Here is a 21,918-nt window from a genome sequence, read left to right on the forward strand (position 1 = left end):
TTTCAATTAGTTTAATAGTTCAATTGTAAAAAGCTCCGAACTATTACAAATTAATACTCTACCTTAAATAATTACTAACCACACATTGGGAGCTATCCAAGCAGCTACCATTAAGACCAGCCGTCTACAGTTAAAATTATTGAGAGATCATCAGTTACTTGACACCTTTTCGCGTTTATTATATATACCTTGAATATATACCTTTGAATATAAACCTTGTTTAGAAGAATCCATCAGTACAAGGTTTATATTCAAAGGTATATATTCAAGGTATTTATAATAAACGCGAAAAGGTGTCGAGTTGCTCGAGTAACTGACGATCTCTCAATTTTAACTGTAGACGGCTGGTCTTAATGGTAGCTGCTTTGATAGCTCCCAATGTGTGGTTGATAATTATCTAAGGTAGAGTATTAACTTGTAATAGTTCGGAGCTTTTTACAATTTAAATTTTAAACTAATTGGAATTATTGCATTTGTTTAATCTTCTGCAATGGTTCCGGCTGGAAAAGCGTGACGGCCTAACATGACAGTCATGGGGGCCCAAGACACCTTACAGGTGTGTAAATGGGTGGAGGCGAATTTAAAACGGGGAGTAACCATGTGATGGACTAGCATCCAATCCAGGGGGAAGGGAGAGTAGAAATATTTTGTGGCTTAGGCTGTATGGGCTACTGGCCTGACGCAGACGTTTTTTTAATTCTAATACGTGCATCTCCATTAGCAGTGCCGGTAAGTGTTTTTTTTTTTTTGGGACCCTCAGAGAAAAAAATCATGTTAAATTATTTGATTAAGTTGTGAACTTACCATTAATTTTTAATCATCAATACTCTTATATATTTATTAATTTACTTTTATTATTTTAAAATTTATTATTTTTCGGTCATTCCGGGAATTCCGGGTATCCAGAGTATTCCAGTTCCGGTTCCGAATTCCGGCATTTTCATTTTCCAATCGGCCAGATATGACCTTCTTCGAGGCAGGACATCGGTTTTTTTTTTTTTACCTTTTGGTCCTTCGGACATAGTTATGTCTGGTCGTGACAAAAGGGTCGCACTTGTCGCAAGCATGCGATGACAGATTTTAAGTCCAATGTAAACACCAAAAGCGTTAGAGCGACCCCTGCCTTAGTAAGGCCATGTTTATACTTGAGCGTGCTATCGAGGTATTGGAGTTAACTTACCTAGGTAAATATTTCTCGTATGTAAACGCCCACTGATACCCTGGTAAACACCGCTGAAGACAATAGAAAGTTAACTGAGGTAAATTTAAAAGTTCGGTTTACCCTGCGAGCAAGCAAGGTAACCAAGGTTTGGATGACAGATAAATCCGCTTGCGGTCGCATAGAATTTCAAATCCTACGGTGTCAGGATTGTGCCAGTCTCATTCGATCGCGTTTTCGAGACCACGTTTTCACGTTTGGTTTCGGTCTACGAAGACGTTATGGCAAAAAACATACGTCATGATATTCTAAAGTTCTCCTTCCACCATTCTTCAGCAGAATTTCCGTTTAATAGAGTTTCGAACCAGAATTTGTTTCTCGGCCACGGTCACGGCCACGGCCACGGCCACGGCCACGACCACGCACGTCTAACGCGCCTTGTCTTGCGAGGGGCAATTTGTAGCAGAATTCATCGCTTTCTCCTCGATCTCTTTAGGTGCTACAGAAGTAAGAGCTGCATACTGCAATCTCGATTCCTGGGTTTGCTGATCAAGGACAGGAAAATAAAACGCGAGGACCACAAGAGCCACAGTTTCTCTGTTAAACGCGAGAATTTTATGTGTGGATTTAGAATTTGCCACCAATTCGATTAGATTGTGATTAATGACAGATTTAGTTATTTGAGCCAGTATAAACACTGTACAAATGTACCAAGGTTTAGTCAGTTAATAGAGACCTTTGTGGTGAGTACGCCATTTTTTAAATTTCGCGTCGTGCACAAAACGTGAGTATGTGTTTGGTTTTGGAGCCGAAATTATTCATTTCTTTCGCCGTTTTCGCTGTTAATTTCTACAATCTGTTGTTAACAGATTGTACAAAATAGATATAGACAAAACAGAGATAGACGATGGATTCCAGTTCCGAGTAAGTAGACTCCACATGTTTTCCTTACAAAGAGAATGGAAAAATTTATCCTGTTGAGCATCAATTTATCATGTCATGTGAGAGGTCGGCTGATGTAAGTAGAGTGTAGTTATATTCAGAAATCAAACTCGCAGTTTCTACAGCGAGCTTAATCAAAAGTTTTCGAGCGCTGCGAACTTTCTATTGAAGTCTCGATACATTTTCCTCCTGTTTGCCATGTATTACCGATTTATTCATGAATTGGTAATTTACTTGTTACTCTTGAGAATAGCTATATCGGAGATGCTTGTTTTCTCGGCTTACCTTTAAAGTGATTTGAGTCTCACGTAATTAAGACTATCATATTTATTATCCATGCAAGTTTCATCCCACTACAAAGAATACTATTTCGAAAGCCTCCATTACATCAATTTTTTTGTACTTTATCAGAGTCCAGCTAAGTTTAGGATTTTAATTATATTTCGTCAGGTAAGCCAAGAATATCAACCAAGAGAGGGATGTCGTATTTTTCGAAGCGAAAATCTGTCTTACACTCTGTCTCACTTTTATCTTGCAATGTAAATCTTTCATAATTCCAATAGAGATACTGTGGATTTTTCGACTCGTTAACATCATACAACAACATAAATTCATCCTCATTGATGATTTCCTCGCGAAAACTTAAAAGAAGTTTGACCCGCGCTTTCCTGAAGGACGCTATTCTCGACCAGGGGCTGGAAAAGGTTCGCGTCTTGTTTACCTTCTCTTAAGTCTAAATTCCCGTACAAAGAACGGTGTTCTAACCCCAGGCATTTATATGCCGTGAAGTCCCAGAAGAAGACGCCTTCTTCAAATCTTAAGGGCCCAGTTGTTCGAAGGCTGATTAGTGCTAACCCATGTTTAAAATTTAATCCAGGTTTCTATATTTCTCTGTTCAAAAGTGGTTTCGGGATGATTTTCCCATTTTATTAGAGCATTCAATTATCAAATTGTAGACAAATGGAATTAAACTGAAATTTTTTTTTATTTTTTTAAAGCTTTCAGATATGAAATCTAATTTCACACTAATCCTTGGTTATTTTAACCCACCTTTGAACAACCCGGCCAAGGTCCCTAATGTTTACCTTGGTAAAAGCTTGAGTGTAAACACGGGGTAAGGCGTATCCTAAGAAAGGATAGTAAGGGTATCTAGCCAATGGGAATGCTTTGCAATGAAAACAATTCATCATAAAAAAGGAGTACTTTGTCAACCTTTGTCTTGTTATGGACAACTTTGCAAGTGAACCTATGGGGCTGTTTATCTTAGTTCTAATCCCAGATTACTTTCAACACCAAATAACTGAAGGGGTCTGAGAATGACGTCATCTTTGTATACATGAGCTTGATCATTGTTTCGATGATTGCTTCTAACTGTTCTTGACATTAACTGCCCTTTGGCTCTTTAACAGCATACAATATACGGTACTCAGATATCAATCAGAATCAGAAAACAACTTTCGACAATTGCCCTCCCCTCCCCGCGATACGTCAAGAAGAAACAAACAACCAACTAACGCCTGTGGTAGTTACCTTTGTAGTTACCATAATTAAGTTGCCGGAAACAGCTTTGCCTGGCTGGATTATGTTCATTCGCTAGGTTGTTTTTAGATTTGACTTCTCGAACCGTCACGATGATAATTTAAGAACTGAGAAAAAAAATTCCTCTTAAGAGGGGAAATGATCACGTCCACCACCCCTGAGAGTCGATGTTTTGTTAATTTATTCAGTACTAGGGAAAATTTACATGTGCATTACGTTAGTTGTAAGCCATTGACGCGGGACAAAGCAGACAAAGTGGTATGAATCTCAACGACTCTACGCTGTTCACGCCAACAATTAGGGCGTCCGACGAGAATCCGTTCGAATTTGAGCGAGAAAGTGGTATGAGAGAACCACGTACCAGGGGAATGAGTGGTTACGATGTAAGTCCCGTAACCAAAACAATATGATGATTTCTTATTCATTTTAATGCTGTGGTTTTTGTACGGTCTACGTAAACTTTAGGTTGCTACAGAATGATTGTTTATAATTATCATATCAGCTATATTTTAACAATATCAAATGACGCATAGATTTCTTCTGTTTTCATTTTCAGACGGACAGCTCTGCAGAAAGCGACTGCAGTGAGATCGAAGACTCGTTAGCGACTGGTTTTGTTCCTGTACATCGGGGTATGAAATAAAAGCCTCAACGCCTTTTTGTTCAGTAATTTGTGCTTGTATTCGAGCACCTGAAGGGCCAATTTCCACATTTAGAGTTTCTATCGGGTAATATTACCGATATCAAAGCGTTCAGTCAGGGGTGGGAGGTCGCAGCTCAAGGTTTCACCGGAAATGTCGTAATGACATGGGAAAACGTAAAATTTGTGTAATACAGCGGGCGCGGATATCTTCGATTGCCGGTATAACGGTGACCGTTTATCGACTACTGGCCACTACCAAACCGAAAGCTTTACCTTCTGAAACCGAAAGCTTTCGCACTAGTGCCCTTGGCATAAAATCAACATTGACTTACTTTTAAAATATGCAAAGTTCTGCCTTTGTCAATCTCTTCTGGCTTGGAAATTGACGTCAATTTTCTGCTGAGTCGTGTTGCCATAGTCCGCCATATTGAAGTAGTTTGAATTGCGAACCGACGGGTCAGGTCTTGGTCTTCCAAGTCAGTTGGTGGATTGTACCTAGAAATGAGTGCACGAAAAAACGAGGAGAAAGGTGCTCAATTTTTTTCTTCTTTTACTCTATTTTGGTCTTTTGCGATCCTCTGGGAATACGTTCATGTCTGGGGAGAGATCGCTCAATTCACCTCCACTCATCTCAGGATCACAAATCCCCCCTAGACTGAATATCGTAGGTAACGATGCACATCCATACAAAATTTTGCCCTTGCTCTTTACTTTTCCAGATCGATTATGATAATTTTTATAAAAATCTGTTTAATATTTAGCTTGAAAGGTAAGAAATAATTTGTTTGTTTTGTCAAAAGTATTGGTGAGCTCGAGTCAGGTTAGATACACCCCCAAATATGAACTTTTTGGCGAGCAGTGATCTATCTTTGTTAGGTGGGTTCGTTTTATTCTAACTTATTTTTCCCTTCCTTAAAGGGTATTAATTTTACGTTCCATTTTCCATAGGCGACTCATTTTAAAACGTCGACTCCTCTCAAATATATCGGTAATTAACAGGAAAGTTAGCCACGCTCTTCAGCTCGGTAACGACTCAGTTCTCGCGAATATATGATTTGATTATGTATGTATTAAGATTTTTGTTTCTTTGCTGAAATGAATAAACATGATTATTGCTTTTAGGGAAGAATCAGTGCTTCAGGAAAGTGAAATAAAAACATCCTTTAAAATTTTCGTTTTGAATTTGCATAGAACCTTAAGTTTGCAACCTTTTATTTCTTTTGCGCTGAACAACTATAGACTGTTTTCCTTTGTGTTATGCTGTAGGGGTTCCACTGAAAGAAGTATAGCTGTTTTTATGACTCAAGTAGCAAAATATTGCCGTCTGTGATCTCGTCAAAGAGGAAATGAATTATTTGTGAGATGCAAAGGGTTGGATAGTCCCAGAACTTTTTGCGGTTAGCCAACGGAACTGGTTCTCATTTGCCGTTGTTAGGAACAGAGCAAATTCGGTTATGCGCTTTCTACCGGCGTTCTCCTAAGTTTTGTCCGAAAAATGTCGACTAATAACGCCAATGATTTCAAAGGGGGTGTTGGAGAAGGAAAGAAAATCAAAAACACTCCAAAAAGGAAAAAGTTCCGTTCCTTTTCGCTTGGTAAGTGACTGAAAACAACATTGAGCATTGTGTATTAACTGAGTTTTAATATTGAAAGCGAGATTTTCTACACGACCTTTCTTAGTTGTTTGAATCAGTGTGATATAGTGTGAAAAGGCTTATTGATTTCCTTGTATGCTCTGGTTTCAGTCAAAAGTTCTTTGTGACAGCAACTGATAACTATGTCACTTATATGCTATAGGTTTTAGGAATCTAGACATCTTTTCGGAAATTAACACTCTAAATTATTCGGTGGTGCTGTTCTCCTTTAAAGAGCGATAAAATTTACACTAGATCACAAATGCATTGATTTAGTGTCAGCGTCACTTCCCGATAACATTTTTCCATTTGTTTTATCTGGAGCTAGAATGCGTCAACTCCTTACGTATGATTATAGCATTAGTTTATTTCACTTTGTATGTAAACTTGGGTACCTCGTTTTGAGGTTTAAGTCTAGTGCTTGTTGCAAGTGTTATAAGGTTAGAACTTTATCTACTGCTAAGAGCTATTTGAAGAGGATAATAGATATTCATAGAAATATATTTGGCTATCATGTATCTTTAATAACTCAAAAACAGTTTGTTTCTGAGTCTAAATAACCACAACGTTTTATTGTTATGATAATGTGCTGCACAATCACCATGGCCTTGAATGTGTTTGATGCATCCAAACTTTGGCACCACAAATACTGCCTGCTCTGTGAAAATACTTCCTCATGAATCCATATAAATTACTCTTAAAGTTATGAGTTAGTGCAAACTTCTCAATTTGATTCCCAGCTTGTCAAGATTTTGACAACTGAATGAGTAGCAACCTGTGGTTATTTTGAATACTTAAATGGGGGTGGCAAGATTTGCATGAAAAGCTATGCATTGCTTTGTCATCATTCAAGTAGCTTTTATATTGATTTGTCTGTAGATAGGTTGTTGTACAATTCCCTTTTCCTGGGCCTGAGTTGAATCAATGTGATATTCATGTGAGAAGTTGCTTTGAATTGTGGAATCCTGTGTGATTGAACAATGTCTCAACCATTACATTATTGGTGTTGTTATTTTGTGGAATCTGTGTTAGTCATTCCCAGCTTTCAAAGTGATGTCATGCCTTGTTAGATGTGATTTTTTTTGATATTTATACTGCATTAATAGAATCAAAAAACATTTCCCCTTTTGTATGCTGAATATGACTAAAGATATGAATCTTTTTTTCTCAAGAGCATGGCCTGTCCTGTCGCTAGTAACCCTAAGTAAGTAGAGAACGAAGGAAGGGTAAGGGATTGGGAAAACTGACAGGAAAGTTCAATTGTATATCAGTCTGTTGTTACACATGTCAAAGTTACATAATCTTTCAACTTTTCTTTTACAAAGGAGTTATTAATTAAGTAGTTTCCAAGAAGAATGCAAATTGTTTTTGTCACACCTTGTCCATCGCTCTTGTGAAATTTTGCCATATGTTTTGCATAAAACTTTAATATTTTTTTATACGTTAATTATTATTATTATTATTATTGATATCTCTCCTTCAAATTGTTTGAGACTGCATGATGGTTAAAAATAAGAAATTCATGCAGTAACAGATCAATTAAAGTGATTTGTGTGTTTCATACTTAATTTTTGGAAAAATGCCATGGCTCAAAATAATGTTATTAATTTTTTCTTGTTGCTTCAGCTGACACTGCACTTCTTCTGGGAAGTTTATCACGAGGTAAATCTAACATTGAAAATGGTGAAGAAGACCATAGCACACAGTCAAGTCCACTGGGTATGTTACAGGCTTATATAATACTTAAAGTGTACCTATAATCCCATAAAATTCTAGTTTTCTGTGCTCTTTTTGGAAAATTTTTGGATTTGGTTTAATCTGTTACTTTCTGTGATTTTTTTGAAATCCTTAAGCTTTGTGTATTCATCCAAGCAATGAGAGATCTGGGGCAAGCTGTAGCCATTAGGTCAATTTAAGAACATTGTAATCCACACCTTCTCCTTCACTTGGAAATTTATTTGTTTCTGAATGGGAGCCAGTATGCACTGTTTCTTTTGCTGTTAATGAACTCATTCATGGTTTTGTTTGAGGATCAAACTGTTCAGTAGGTAACTTCCTAGCTATCCCGCAGATAGCAAAGTGCAGGGGATAGCAGCTGTCCATAAATTGTGAGGGAGTTACATTTATCTGTTCCTCAAACAACCAAACCCATTTATATGTGTTCTATTTTGCAAATTGCTTGTTGTAAAGTCCCCTCTTGTTGGCCAAAATGTAAGGAAAGAAAGCACTCTGATTGATCAATTTGGGTAAAATTTATCCTTAGCTTTTAAATGTGTTTAGTGCATATTGTTTTTTGGTAAAGGCACAATGTTTTATAAATATGGGTTCCGGGTTGTTTTGTGTTTTTTCTGTTAGTGTAGAAGGGTTTCAAATATTTTTTTCAGGCTTTTCTTTCACAACCACAATTTCTCACAAGCTCACAATTATCCCCAAAATATTGGCAAAGGAGTCTCAATGTCTGCCATGATTACATCAATTTATTATGAACAAGGAATTGAAGAAATTTGAACAAGTTCCCATACCTCTGTCAGAAAGAGCTCATTAGTTCTTATGCATGATCGTGCCATTTGCTAAAATTTCTCCCCAAACCTTGTTCACCTTACATTGTCTTGAATTCTCTCTGAATTATCTTTGTTTCATGACTGTATTTTGGCCATACTCTCTGCAAAATGTACCAGTTTACACCCTAAAAGGAAAAGTTTATGGTAAAAGTGGTGATTCTGGTATTAACTTTTATCAAGGTTATTTTTATCACAGTGATAACCAGTGATAACCAGTGATAACAAACTCCTTGGTAGAAAGGGGAACACACTAAGAAACCCAAATATCTGGCTTAGCCCAAGGGCCGTTAAAAGTGTCTTAGTTGTTGTTTCAATTTATTAGATAAACACAGTAAATCATTCTGTTTAAATACATTTTAATATACTGTAACTACAATTGTTTTTTTTTTTTTTTTGCTTTGTTGTCAAATTTTGTTTTACTGTCTTGGTATTTGATGTTTGTGCCTTGTGTAATGTGATTAAAAAAGGATTTTATTTTTGGCCGAAATTCTGAAATGAACTCTGTGATATATAAATCTCAACAAATTTGCATTGTTTTATGAAAATTTTGTGGGTTGTGTCATGATATCACTTGTGTACCAATATATTTCAAGGGTTGAATGAACAAAAGGTAAAATTCTTGTTAAATTAACATAAATGCAGTTCATTTCAATAGAAAATTTATAAACCTTTCCACTTTAGTTGTACTTCCTCTCAAATTATGATAAGGTAATTGCAGAATCGTACTTCATACATATTGCAAAAGAAAAATAGACTTAAACATGTCTGATAAAACTATTTCACCTTTAAAGTCATGCACACGGTCATTAGGTTTTCCTTCTAGATTTGAGTTTCTGTACATCTTTTTCTAGATGACAGTGTATTTGACATTATTTGAATAGACATTATCCATTAAAATTGTTTTGATCAGAACAGGATGTCTGAAATTATGTCATCCAATTTTGTTCCTTTAGTCTTAAATTGGCTGGCTGTAGCTTTCTTTGCTTTCTTTTTGCCATTTGTTGTTGCATTATTCATTGTAAAAAGGAGCATATGGGCGCACTGATATGCATGAAGCACAAATGAAAATGCCGCTAAAATGTTCAATTTAAAATTTGAATTAAAGGTCTAGTCTGAATGTGTAAGATTTTATTGGCTTTTGAATAATTCATATTTCAGGAAGATTTTGTTGATACCACACATTTGCCTTCTTAGGTAATTGATTGGTTATAGCTTTGTGTGGATGAAAATGTTTGGATTATGGCTTATTCAGAGATGTACTCTTAGCTCTCTTGGGAAAGGGTAATCTTGCTTGTAACAGGAAATTATTATCTTTAAGAAAAGAAAACTGTTGTTTCAAGCTCAATTTAATGTGTTTTCAACATAATTTTATTGTGGTACTTGGGGACTTCCATTTTAACTTGTTATGTTGGCAAGGAAGGATAAGGGTAAACGGAGACAAGGTACGTTCAGATTGTAGTTAATAATGTTTATTGTTGAACTGTGCATGCAAACACAGGGGGCATATAATTAGACGCGATATTTTCTAGAGTTCAGTGAAAGAGCCATCCAGTAGTCTGAATATTTTGCTGATGTAAAATTGAGTCATTGTGTTTATACACCTTCATGTCTCTATTATGATTTCTGTTAGTTTTTTTTTCTTTAAATTCATTAAACTTAAATTTATAGCTTGGAAAAATTTTGGGTAACATTATTTCCTGATTTGAAAGTAGGCTTTCTTTCGTGATTATGATATTTTGGAATGGATCTGAAAGCAAAGGAGGATAAGCCTTATTTCATGAATTGTTGTCATTTGATTTCTTAGTAGTTTGCCACAGTGATTTCTCTTTCACATTCTTGTCAATGTGACCTCAGAATTTTACAAATTCAATTTGATTAGGAATTAAATGTTTTTTGGCTGCCCCAACTTCAATAAGTCAGAGAAAGTTTATCATGAATGGTGTATATACACTTTGAATTCAGTGTTATGATAATAGCACTAATGAATTGTGGTGTAGATTATCTTTTTTGACAGCTGGTATGAGGAGGAAAAATTCCAATTGCATGAAAGACTTTAGATGAAGTGTTGCGGCTTTCTGAGCTACATGTTTTAATGGTTAAGTTATATTATTTTGCCCTGAAAAACCTAATGATGGCTTTTTAATGTCAGTGGAAATGTCTTGTATTGTATTTGTATCTGTGGAAAATTTCAATTCTTGCTTGAATAAAGAAAGTATTATAATCAATCAGCAATGAAAGATTAATCACAATCAGATTGGAAATTAAATTGTCCAGTGAACGAATATATTCTTCTTTTTACATTTTATTGCTGTAGCCAGATTAAATGGCATTAGAGGCCAAGATGGAACTTAATGGTAACTGAAATTTCATTATGTTGTAAAAAGGGTTTGAAAAAAGTCTGGTACAGTGCAGGAGCCGGGGCTGGTTGATGTATGGATCCAGTTTATTTTGGTTTTATTGAAATGTTTTGTTCAGCTTCTATTATTTTATTATCAAATTTTTTGCATTCCTCTTCTTTGTCTGAAATAAAGGACAGTGAAACCAGATTGTTATGAGTGCTATTTACCTCTCATACTTTTTAGTTGGTGGAAGACAATCAAAAACCTCCTGTGATTGTATTTTACCACAGTCAATGTTAATAAACCCCAAGCCACAATTAGTTCAAAGTAACATTTGCTCAAACAGTCAAGTTAAATAACTGTATAACTTTGGTAGCAAATATAGCAAGGAGTTTGAATTATTGCTGTTTCTAAATTATTTTGATTCCTTTTTAGAAAGGATATTGTAATGTAATCATGGTATATATGTGATAATAATTTTAAGGACAAAAAGATTTTGGAGAAACTTTCTATACACCATAATATGGAGTTTAAAAGGGTTCAAACTGAATTTGATAGATGTTGTAGTTTTAAAATTGTCCCCATGTACAATGTATACAGCTTTTTTCATGTTTTCTCTGTTTCACACTGGTAGTGTCACAGTATTATCTTGAGCAGGAAAAAATGCAAATCAAATAGTTTGAAGTTGATTTATCCATTCAATAATTCCCTACTGCAGTGATACATATTTAAACTAAAAACAGTTCAGAATTAGCTGTAAATCAACATTCTAACCTATAAGATATTTTTATGCAGATAAAGCAACCGGATTTTGTACCCTAAAGCAACATTTTAACAACATTTCTCTTCCTCTTTTTTTTTTTTTTCAGTAAAAGATGAAGGAGAAAGTAGTTTTAAATTTGATGGTCCGAGTCCAAGGAATTCAACCCCTGCTGTCAAGCTGGATAAGAAGGACAAAGATAGAGATAGGCTGGTGAATATTCCTTAAGCAGTCACACTGAGTGATATCCAAATTATGTACTGATCGAATTAAGAGTCTTGAATTGAATAGCAACTTGCTTGTAGTTATCAAACTGTACATCAAAGGTGTAGAATGTAATGTAGTTCAAAATTTCTCCTTGACTTAGAGTGGGGGTTTAATGTCAGAAAAAGACACTGAAGTCATTTCAAGTTCATGTAAACTTTGCAGAGAACATCTTTGTAGTGGATGTGTAGGAAAGACAAAAATTCGTATTTTAGCATGTCTTCTTCAGTTACTTAATCACTCTGTCAAAGTTTGTTTCAGTAACAACGTTTTTGGAGAGTTTACGCATGATCTCTTTAGAAAGTTCCTTGCAACTTATAAGTTCACTGACAGAGGCACTTACATGACCAGAAATGTTTTCTGTTTCAAATCAAGAAGAATCAGAAATTATGTTTTATTGGATCCTTCAATAATATTTGCACAGAAAGAGACAGATTTTCTATTCTCAACTCAAAAATTTGTTGAATTAGAATTTTTATCAGTTTTCATATAAAAAATTAACAGACTTGTATTTGCTTTGTGCTAAAAGCTTAATTACTGAAAATTTTGATTCTGCTAGTTTGGCTTATTTGATATAGTTCTTTGTATGCTGCTGTTAATATTGAATCAATTTTGAAATTGTAGCAGAGTTTGGAAAAAAGGCTCTCTGTGCCAGACAAATCTCCATCATTTCCAAGAAAAACTTCCAAGGAAAGTTTTAAGGTAAAGTTGGCCATTTTAGGGTAATATTTCCATGAATGGTTTTGCTGGTTAAACAAGTCTTGGCCAGTTAAATATTATGTGTTTATGATTGAAGTAACATAAACTTTATGGCGAAGGCAGACCCTTAATGAATTGGATGACATTATTAGTTGTGACCCAAAGCATGAAATGTTAGATACATGTTAAAGGAAAAATCAAGGAATATGTGCTCAGAGTGCACAAATTACAGCACTTTTCAGTGGTCTTTTTGACACAGTGTATACTTGCATTATAATTATTTCTGCATATCATTTTTCATATACTTTCTCTTTCAAGGCAATGAAAGAGAGTTATAGACAAGAACAGAAACGCAGAATAAAAGAGTTGGCTAGTGCACTGAAAGACCCTTCAGTGATTATACTTTCCTCTTGGCTCAAGGTGAGGATAATTTGTAGCAGTCATTTTTCTGTAACTTTGATGTGAAATCATTTGTACAATTTTGCACATTCTTAATCAAATTTTTTGTGAAATGTAAGGTTCGTGGCACTTTGAAAGGCTGGCAGAAATTTTGGTGTGTTGTTAAACCTGGTATGCTGCTTATTTACAAAAGTTCAAAGGTATGAACTACTTTAAAATGATTTTTTAAGTAAAAATTAAGGTATTTTATTTCAGGTGCATTTGTAATTCATAACGGTCAATATACCATGAAGAATGTTTGTGACTCAGCTTTACTTTCTGCCTACAGCATGGCCAGTGGGTAGGCACTGTTCTATTGAATGGCTGTGAGATTTTACAAAGACCGTCGAAGAAAGAAGGATTCTGCTTTAAAATATATCATCCACTTGAGCACTATATGTGGGCTACAAGAGGACCTAAGGGAGAGCTGGCTGGCTCGATTGCTCAACCCATGCCAAAGGATCATCTTATTTTACGAGCAGACTCTGAATCTGATGGTAAGTGTTGCACATGATATCATACCCTGATGACAACTTCTGCATAGATTGTCAGCTACTCTAAGTACTTCCCTTAACCAGACTATCACACCTCAAGGGCTGGTATGACATCTTTGCATCAGTCACAGTTCTCTGCTTGAATATTGCCCAAACCTGCGTGAACATTACATTAGCTTAAGACAACTGTTACATTTTTATTTGAACAGGACGGTGCTGGTTAGATGCTTTAGAAGTTGCTCAGAATCAGGGATACAGCATTCAAAAAGACAACAAAGGAATGTACGTCTGAAAAGGAAGAATCTTTGATCTGATCCTCTTTGGTGCTTAAATTTAATAAAAAATTGTGGGTTCTGTCCTCATGTACCGGTTCACGAGAGCCGATACAAAAGACCGAACAATACACAACAGCTAATCAATGACTCCTAAACAAAGAAAGAACAATGGTAATTCCCTTGTGAACCGGTACACCAGGACAGAACCAAATTGTGACATGACCTTTTTTTATGCTGAAAGGTTAAGTGAGCTGTATGGTAAAGATGACAAGGAAGACAGAGAGGATGACAGTGGAATACCAGCTGTTCAAGGTAAGTTATTTCTCACTTGTTTGAGGGTTGTCATCTTTTCATGATGCATTAGTTTGTTTTTGGATTGATTCCTGATTGTAGAAGGGTTGTGTAGGGCACCTGTATGTACAATTTGTTTGGTAAATATGGCTTTTTTTCTTCTTTAACAGATCAAGATGATGACAGCAATGATGGAATGGTTAGAGATAATTTGTGTATTATTTATGAATCTTCTTATCTTTTCTAACTTGAGAAGAATGTTTGCCGGTTTCTTTTCCCTATTTTGTTACACAAGTTTTTTTCGTGTGTGCATGTGTTTGTTCTTACAACACCCCTCATAACAATTGACAGTGTCCTTATTCTAATGCTAACAGCTAATTAAAAATGTAATTTTATAGTACCATTTTAATGTTCTTAACATTTTCCAAATTTTTTTTTACTGTGTTTTGTTCATAGGAAAAATCTGACTCAGATAATGAATTAGATGACACCATAGGACCTCTTGGAAGAGGTAGGTACATGTATTTCTTGCCCAAACAAATAGTAAATTTAACTCTATATATCCACAAAGATTTCATTGATTGTCTGAGCATTCTTGTCACTGCCTCATAAAACTTCTTCTCAAAGTTTCAGTGCATTATCCAGCAAGCAGTCAGATTTTCCATTATTAGATGACCTTCCTTAATTAATCTCAGTGTTGTTCTTATAGTTGCCTTGTTGAAATCTAAAGCTTTTTGTAATCACAGATGGCGGAGAAGAGATAGAAGAAGGTCCTGTTGAAGAAACAGTTTATGTTGAAGAGAAAGGGGAGGAATATCTTGGACAGGTGAGAATGTCTGGGCTATTATCAGTAATAGTTCTTCATTAAGAGCTATTTTGGCTTTTTACCACATTATGCAATCAGCTTAATTGCATTACATTCACAGAATAAATATTTCCATACTATATTAAGAAATGTTAAAATGCATGGCTTAACCATGTGGCTGTTTGAGTTGCTTGCCATGGTTTCAAGTGCAGATTATACACTGTACCATGAAATCAGAAAAAACCCTTTTGCCTTTTTCATGGAGTTTAATGGTACTTGTAGATCATATACTGACTGGAAATTGTAATTTTTTGGACAGACCAAAAGTGTAGTCAAAGTGTGCCTGCAGGCAGGGAAAGAAATAATTTGTAGAGTTTAGCATTACTTAGTTTAAGTATTGTTTTTGTTAGGCTGGTGAGGCACTAGAGGAGATTGAAGATGAAAACAAAAGTATTCTGTGGGCTCTTTTGAAACAGGTCAGTGTAAAGTTAAATGACCTTTGGAGACAAGAGGGAACATAGTAAATCCCATGAGGATGAGACTTCTCATTGTCTGCATGATGAATAGAGGAGAAGATTTGCAGCTAACTAGTTCAAAATTGTTTTGGTTGGATGCTATGATAACTAAGCTGTAGCCACAGAACTTTGTTGTAAGCTTGATTGGCAGTTACCAAAATAATGTCAACACCAACCATATAAACTTCCTTGTGTATTTTTCAACAGGTAAAGCCAGGCATGGATCTTTCAAGGGTGACTTTACCAACCTTTATTCTGGAACCAAGATCATTTTTAGACAAGCTTTCAGACTTCTATTTCCATAGTGACATTTTGTCAAGGTAAATTTACAAACCTATTTATTTGAACAAGTTTTACTCCTGTTTCACATGCCCAGCATTCTATATCAAGTTTAATGGTTTTATAACTTATTAAGTGATTTTTATTGTATCCAGGTGAGAAGAAAAGTTAACAATAAGGTTGTATGACAGACCCTTATAACAGTGCTCCCCTCAACAAAGATGGTAATAAATGGAAATATTGTTTTATATTATATTACATAGAGCTGCAAGAGAGGAGGATGCCTACAGCAGAATGAAGGAGGTAGTCAGGTGGTATTTGTCAGGATTTTACAAGAAACCCAAGGTTGGTGAAAGAAATTAATTAGTACTGTATTGTACATTGTTGCTGTGCCCTCTAAAGACAAGTTGTATCAAAAAGTGTAGCTCAGGTCCCATTAGGTAGTATTGTATTTCACTTATGGTTAAAAAGCTTGAATATCCAAATGGTATGGTATGGTACCAGAGTGCATATCACTGATAATCAGTTATATGTCAGTTATTTGAATAACAATATTTCGGATGTTTTTCTGTAGGGTTTGAAGAAACCTTACAATCCTATCCTTGGTGAGACATTTCGCTGTTACTGGGGTAATCCTAATGGTACCAAGACATACTTTGTAGCAGAACAAGTTTCTCACCATCCTCCAGTGTCAGCATTCTATGTGTCTAATAGAAAAGAGGGATATGTAGTCAACTGCTCCTGCCTGGCCAAGTCCAAGTTTTATGGTAACTGCTGGTTTTATTGTAATATTTTATTTCATAGCCTTTTTTTTTTTCAGGTGGATTTGGTTAAGTACACTTGTCTAGCTATAAAATTATTAAAAACTAGATCATTGGATAATGCAATTCAAGACTTTTTATTGGCTTAGCAATTATGGTGTATCAGCCAATACACCATAAGCCACAAATATGGTAAGCGTACGTGTCAGGTTAAAATTAAAAGGGAGCTAAAAATTTAGTAAAATTTAATAATTTAATATAACGTTTTTAATAAAACAATTATTCCACTCGCGCTTGTTGGATATGAGATGATTATAGCCAACTCAGCGCTATGCACCTCGTTGGCTATCTATCATCTCATATCCAACGCGCGCTCGTGGAATAATTGTTAAATATATCTGACTGAAGTGTGAACATCTTCATGTGAGAATGCAAGCTTGGTTGTTTACCAGAATCTTGTAAGATCTCCTTCACTTGTTGTATGCTTCCAAATTTAACCATTAGAAAGAAAGAAAATTGCTGTGTAAGGCAGACTAAATATGTAGAGAAGCTAAAATTTTCTATAAAAATATGTTTGTCCCATCCAATTCAATAAACCCTTCTCAATTACTAATTTTTAAGACATAGTGTGTATTTTCTACTGTAGGGAATTCATCCTCTGCCATTTTGGATGGGACTGCTACTTTGACTTTGCTGAGGTTTGGAGAGGAATATGTCATGAGTATACCATATGCTCATTGTAAAGGTCTGTTTTGTTTAATAGTGTATTGTGAGGTAACCTACAGTGGGGATGTCTTAGGCATCTAAATAATTTTTCAGTTGAGATGTAAAAGTCTGACTTTAAGGAGATCCACTAATAATAATATATATAGATCAATTTCTATAGCGCATTTCCATGTAAATGCTCTAATGCGCTTTACAACACTGTGCGGGGGACTTTTCCAGACTGCTGGCGGCAGTTTACAATTAATAAAGGAGAAATTTTTACAGATGCCCCCTCCCCCCCTTCCCAGTAAACAGGCCAGACCACATCACAGTAATCTCGTGATGTGGGTTCTTTAACGTCCCTTGCCGAAATTAACTAATTGATAGGTGCAGGAGACGGTGCACTACCCACTGAATAACATTTTTGAAAGTTGAAGAAAATAGCATTCCAATAACTAAATCACCAAATCACCTTGTAAAGTAGTTTCAACTTAAGCAGACATTTTGGTTTTTACTTATAGCCTGCAGTGCAGGCAGTTTTGGTGGTTTTCATATTTTGAGTTTTTAGCTGCCATGTTGGATTCACTGCAGACTGGGAGAATTCGGGCAAGAATGCGAGAATGTCGGAGTGGGGGGGGGGGACAGGGAAGGAAAACAGATTTTTCTTTTCTCTTCCCCTCCCCCTTCCCCAATTTTTTTCTCTCTCTCCCACTAGTTAAACTTTTTGCCTTGCCCCAACTCTCCACTGTTTTTCTAATTCAAGATGGCGACCTGAACAACCGTTGGGAATAGCCACTCGCCCTGCCAGAATCCGCCTGCACTGCAGGCTAGTTTTTACCATTTTCTGATACTTACCTTACTTACAAAACTATGTTGATCCACATAAAAACAAATTTTATCCTGAACATTAACTGAACTTGATTACTGAGGTGATAGGGACTAGAACTGTATCCCTGAATAGACAGGATTAAAGGGCATACCAAGCATTTACACTATAAATATTAAGCTAAAAGCTCTTTTTGACTGTCTGTTCTTTTTTTTGTTTGTTTGTTTCAAGTACCAGCATCATTCTCTTGATTATCAGGTATTTTAATTGGCACGCTAACAATGGAGTTAGGAGGAGTTGTTACCATAAACTGCGAGAAGACTGGGTACAAGGCTGAAATTGAATTCAAACTTAAGGTGAGAACAGGGGTTTCTTTTAGTGGAGCTCTAATTTTAAAGAGGTTTGGGTCAAAGCCTCTAAAGACTTTGTGCTGTGTTCTTAGGCAGGACACTTTGCTCTATCTGCACATCGCCCAGGAGTGTAAATTCAGATGAGTGAACTATCAGGGAAACTTTGGGGGGAAAATGTGATGCATTGGGATACCATTTATGGGAAGTAGCAATACTGCAGCTCCTGTCAGATGGGATACCAGACTTAGCAGCTGACTTAACCCTCAAATAAATTCATATCTTTTTCATTATTGTAGCCATTCTGGAAGAAAAGTGGGGAATCAAATTATATTGCTGGTAAGATTAAAATGGGAAAGGAAACACTGTGCAGAATAGAAGGAAAGTGGGTGAGTATTGCTTTAAAATATTCCTTTTGTCTGTGTTTATGCCATAAATCTTCCAATAAATGGAAAATTATTTCTTCTTTTGTTTTTCCTTTTAGGATGGTGAGATTCTTATCACAGACCTTAAATCTCCAATTCCTGCAGGGGTGAGTACAGAAAGACATTCTTTTAAGTTATGTACTAGTCAGAGAGATTCAGATTCAAACAGTGGGCCCTTCACGCCCTTGTGATGTCAATTATTGTTCTATCCTTCAAGCTACAATTGTTAATGAAGATCATTGGAGAGCTACTGGGTAATTACTAAACTTGGTTCAAGGGGGGCAGGGCAACACTTGACAAGCATATGGCTCTGTTGCACTCCTCCCTCCCCTCCCCAGTGTGGAACATATCTAGCAAACATGGTCTGCAAAAGAAAAAAAGACTGTCCACTTGACCCTAAAAATAATTTTGATTACTTGGGAAGTCATTGGGGTGAATTTTGTGTTTATTCTTCAGGAGGTAGAACCTCTTCCTGAGCTGTTTTGGGACCCAACTCCTGAAATCCGAGAGCAGAGACTTCCCAGACATTTGGTGGAGTACAATGCCCAAGGAGAATTTGAATCAGAGAAGTATGTGATGTTTTGCTTAAATATAAGATATAATTCTTACTTTCACATATTTGTAATGTGACTCTTGGGAATACAACAAAATGACCATAAAGCCTTTGTAAACCTGAGGACTGCTTAAATGTTTACTTACAATATGATTTTAAAGTCTCCTCACTTGGCTATTATACATTCATGTCCTGTAACTTATTTGTCAAACCCTGAGGTTGATAATTTGATGTTTTGGTAGGAGGTGACCCATTCAAAGTCATTCTGCTGGTCTTCTGTCATTGTCTAACTGCTCTCTTAAAACTGCTATTCCCATACAGGCTCTGGATAAATGTTAGCGATGCTATTAAAGTGAATGATCAGGTAAGAGAGCTGGTCTTGTTTACAACAATTTTCACTTGACAAGCAGCGTTGCAGTGCTTTTGCACCACCACACTTTCTGATAAGTCTTGAAATATCTTACTGCCTTGTAAACCAATCACCCAATCAAATACAAAACTTTACACCAATACTAACAACCTTTTTTAAAAAAAATGTCAGGAAAAAGCAACAAATGAGAAGTTCATTCTTGAGGAGGCACAGCGGAAAGGTCACCGTGAGAGAAGAGAAAATGGAGTGGAATGGATTCCTAAACTGTTTGAGCGAGATCCAGCTGCTCCAAATGCTATCAACCGATGGCTATACAAGTACAGAGAGTAAGCAATTGATTAACAGTCTATCATCTTTTTTTGTCTATCATCTCTAGAGACAAGAGAGCACGAGGCTTGTTTATTTTGTAACAATCATATAAATATATTTTTTGTAGTATAAGACCGTGGGATCCAATGACAGACCTGAAAGAATACGAAAATGATGGAATTGTCAAAACACAGTACTGCCTCAAAGCACCCATGGTACGAACAACCAGCTTACTCAGCATCCAACCAGAAAATAAGAAGCCAATTTCAAAACGAAAGGGGCCTTCATCTGGTCGATCAAGAGGTAACGGCCAAGCAAAGGGTTCACGACGTAGTTCCATTGACCACTCAGGAGCATCAACACCTGATCCTGAAGCTGAACATTCCAGCAGCATTGAGGAAGATGATGATGATTCAAGTGTTAAGGAAGGCATTGACCTTGCAGCTCTAGAGAAAGCTTTCCAACCTCTCAAAGATCTACAGAAGGAGTGTGTTCAACAAATGAGAGCAATTAGAAGTGATTTGCGTCGCCATTACTCCTCTCATCAGGATGATCTTGCTACTCTTCAGTTCAAAGACTGGCTCTTACTGTTGATGTTCATTATAGCTCAAGGATTTTTCCATTGGTATTATAGTAGATGATCATGGATGGCTGCTCAAAGGCTCAAATTATTCAATTGAAATGGAAAAAGGTTTTGGAAGGGATGGATTGTCTTTGTTGTGCACAGTTCCAAATAGTTTGAATTTCATTGACATTGGGAAAAAGCTCAAAAGCAAGAGTGGTCATCTTTACACCTGATGTTATATTTCTGTTTGAAGTAGAGATGGAAAGTCTTTTTTACACCTGATGTTATATTTCTGTTTGAAGTAGAGATGGAAAGTCTTTTTTACACCTGATGTTATATTTCTGTTTGAAGTAGAGATGGAAAGTCTTTTTTACACCTGATGTTATACTTCTGTTTGAAATAGAGATGGAAAGTCTTTTTTTTTTGTGGTCAGAGAAGATAGATATAAAGCTAACTTATGTTTGCTCAATAATCTGCAACAGCCCATTTCTGCTCATATTGGTTTTTTCAACCCTAACCCTAACTGTAACCCTAACCTTTTGTTACATCTCGTGATAGCTATTGGTTAAATTGTTAAGAAATTGTTTTGTGATTGTAAGAATACTCCAATAGATTGTACTTGATGATAAAGGTACAATCACATCAAACAAATGCAATTAGAAGAGATATATAATTATATATTTAAAATTGTATTAAAAATCCATTAGCCTGAAATCAAGCTGAATAAGGATTGAAAAAAGTTTCTTTTAGTTGGGGACATGAAAGAGATTTCAGTGATTGCCCTTCAATAAAAGAAAATTTGTACAAAAAAGGAATAATGACGAAGATATTTTACCTCCATATTTATAAAACTTAGAACAAAGATATCAAATAGAAGTAGTTATTTATGATCTTTACTAATTAGTAAATAAGATTAACGATAAAATTTCGACTCATTATGACGAAGTGGGCTTCTTGAAGTTAAAATTTTTATCAGGGATCTAAGGGTCACCTGCATAGCACAAGATTTAAGCTCAGTTTGGTTTGTAACATATTTAATTTCATAGCACAAGATCTAAGCTAAGTTTGGTTTGTAACATATTTAATTTCTGTCTCCTTGTTATCAAACCTGGTCACTTTTTAGCAACCGAAGAACTTTAAGACTCATTTAGGGGTAGCAGTTAAAGGGGAACTGAAGCCTAAAGTTGGTATATTGTTTGCATTCATTTCTAGTTAGCTTTAGAGGAGTAAAATAAAGTGTCGATATTCATTTTCGTTCACTTCTTGTTTTTTATGAGAAAATTCTATTTGAAGTTGCCTTTTTCCTGCTTTATGGGGCTGTAAGACCGTTGGCCCAAAATAGGTCAGCAGTGGTCGTTTATGACGTCAGTGGTGGGGAACCAACTTAAGGAAAACAACTGTTACTATTTCATTTTCGTAG

General features: G+C 35.9%; 1 protein-coding gene across 7 annotated transcripts; it reads left to right on the forward strand.

Annotated features, from left to right (window-relative positions):
• The first annotated feature begins 1,092 nt into the window (after window positions 1-1,092).
• LOC111337217 (oxysterol-binding protein-related protein 8) lies at window positions 1,093-21,747 on the forward strand. Of its 7 annotated transcripts, XM_022943482.2 has the most exons (26): window positions 1,093-2,083; window positions 2,552-4,023; window positions 4,197-4,272; window positions 7,544-7,636; window positions 11,687-11,790; window positions 12,466-12,543; window positions 12,859-12,960; window positions 13,059-13,139; window positions 13,268-13,475; window positions 13,682-13,754; window positions 13,989-14,059; window positions 14,209-14,237; window positions 14,495-14,549; window positions 14,785-14,864; window positions 15,254-15,319; window positions 15,566-15,678; window positions 15,901-15,982; window positions 16,212-16,404; window positions 17,045-17,143; window positions 18,188-18,285; window positions 18,576-18,665; window positions 18,761-18,808; window positions 19,158-19,270; window positions 19,576-19,618; window positions 19,796-19,950; window positions 20,061-21,747. In XM_022943482.2, the coding sequence occupies exons 2-26, from the start codon at window positions 3,901-3,903 to the stop codon at window positions 20,572-20,574; spliced, it is 2,787 nt and encodes a 928-aa protein (XP_022799217.2). In that variant the 5' UTR covers window positions 1,093-2,083; window positions 2,552-3,900; the 3' UTR covers window positions 20,575-21,747. The 7 variants fall into 7 exon arrangements, with proteins under 7 accessions (XP_022799217.2, XP_022799218.2, XP_022799220.2 ...); XM_022943483.2 differs by having other exon boundaries at window positions 1,096-2,805; XM_022943485.2 differs by lacking the exons at window positions 1,093-2,083; window positions 2,552-4,023; window positions 4,197-4,272 and adding an exon at window positions 4,353-4,812.
• The last annotated feature ends 171 nt before the right edge of the window (window positions 21,748-21,918 follow it).

Source organism: Stylophora pistillata, chromosome 10, assembly GCF_964205215.1.
Source record: "Stylophora pistillata chromosome 10, jaStyPist1.2, whole genome shotgun sequence".
NCBI classification, from domain to species: Eukaryota; Metazoa; Cnidaria; class Anthozoa; order Scleractinia; family Pocilloporidae; genus Stylophora; species Stylophora pistillata.

What these genes read in the sequence shown, in the direction of transcription:
- LOC111337217 (XM_022943482.2), top strand. Translation starts at nt 3,901, where the DNA reads ATGAATCTCAACGACTCTACGCTGTTCACGCCAACAATTAGGGCGTCC. An exon ending in AGCAGACTCTGAATCTGATG is followed by an intron (nt 13,476 to 13,681) that starts GTAAGTGTTGCA and finishes TTATTTGAACAG; the next exon opens with GACGGTGCTGGTTAGATGCT. An exon ending in CATAGGACCTCTTGGAAGAG is followed by an intron (nt 14,550 to 14,784) that starts GTAGGTACATGT and finishes TTGTAATCACAG; the next exon opens with ATGGCGGAGAAGAGATAGAA.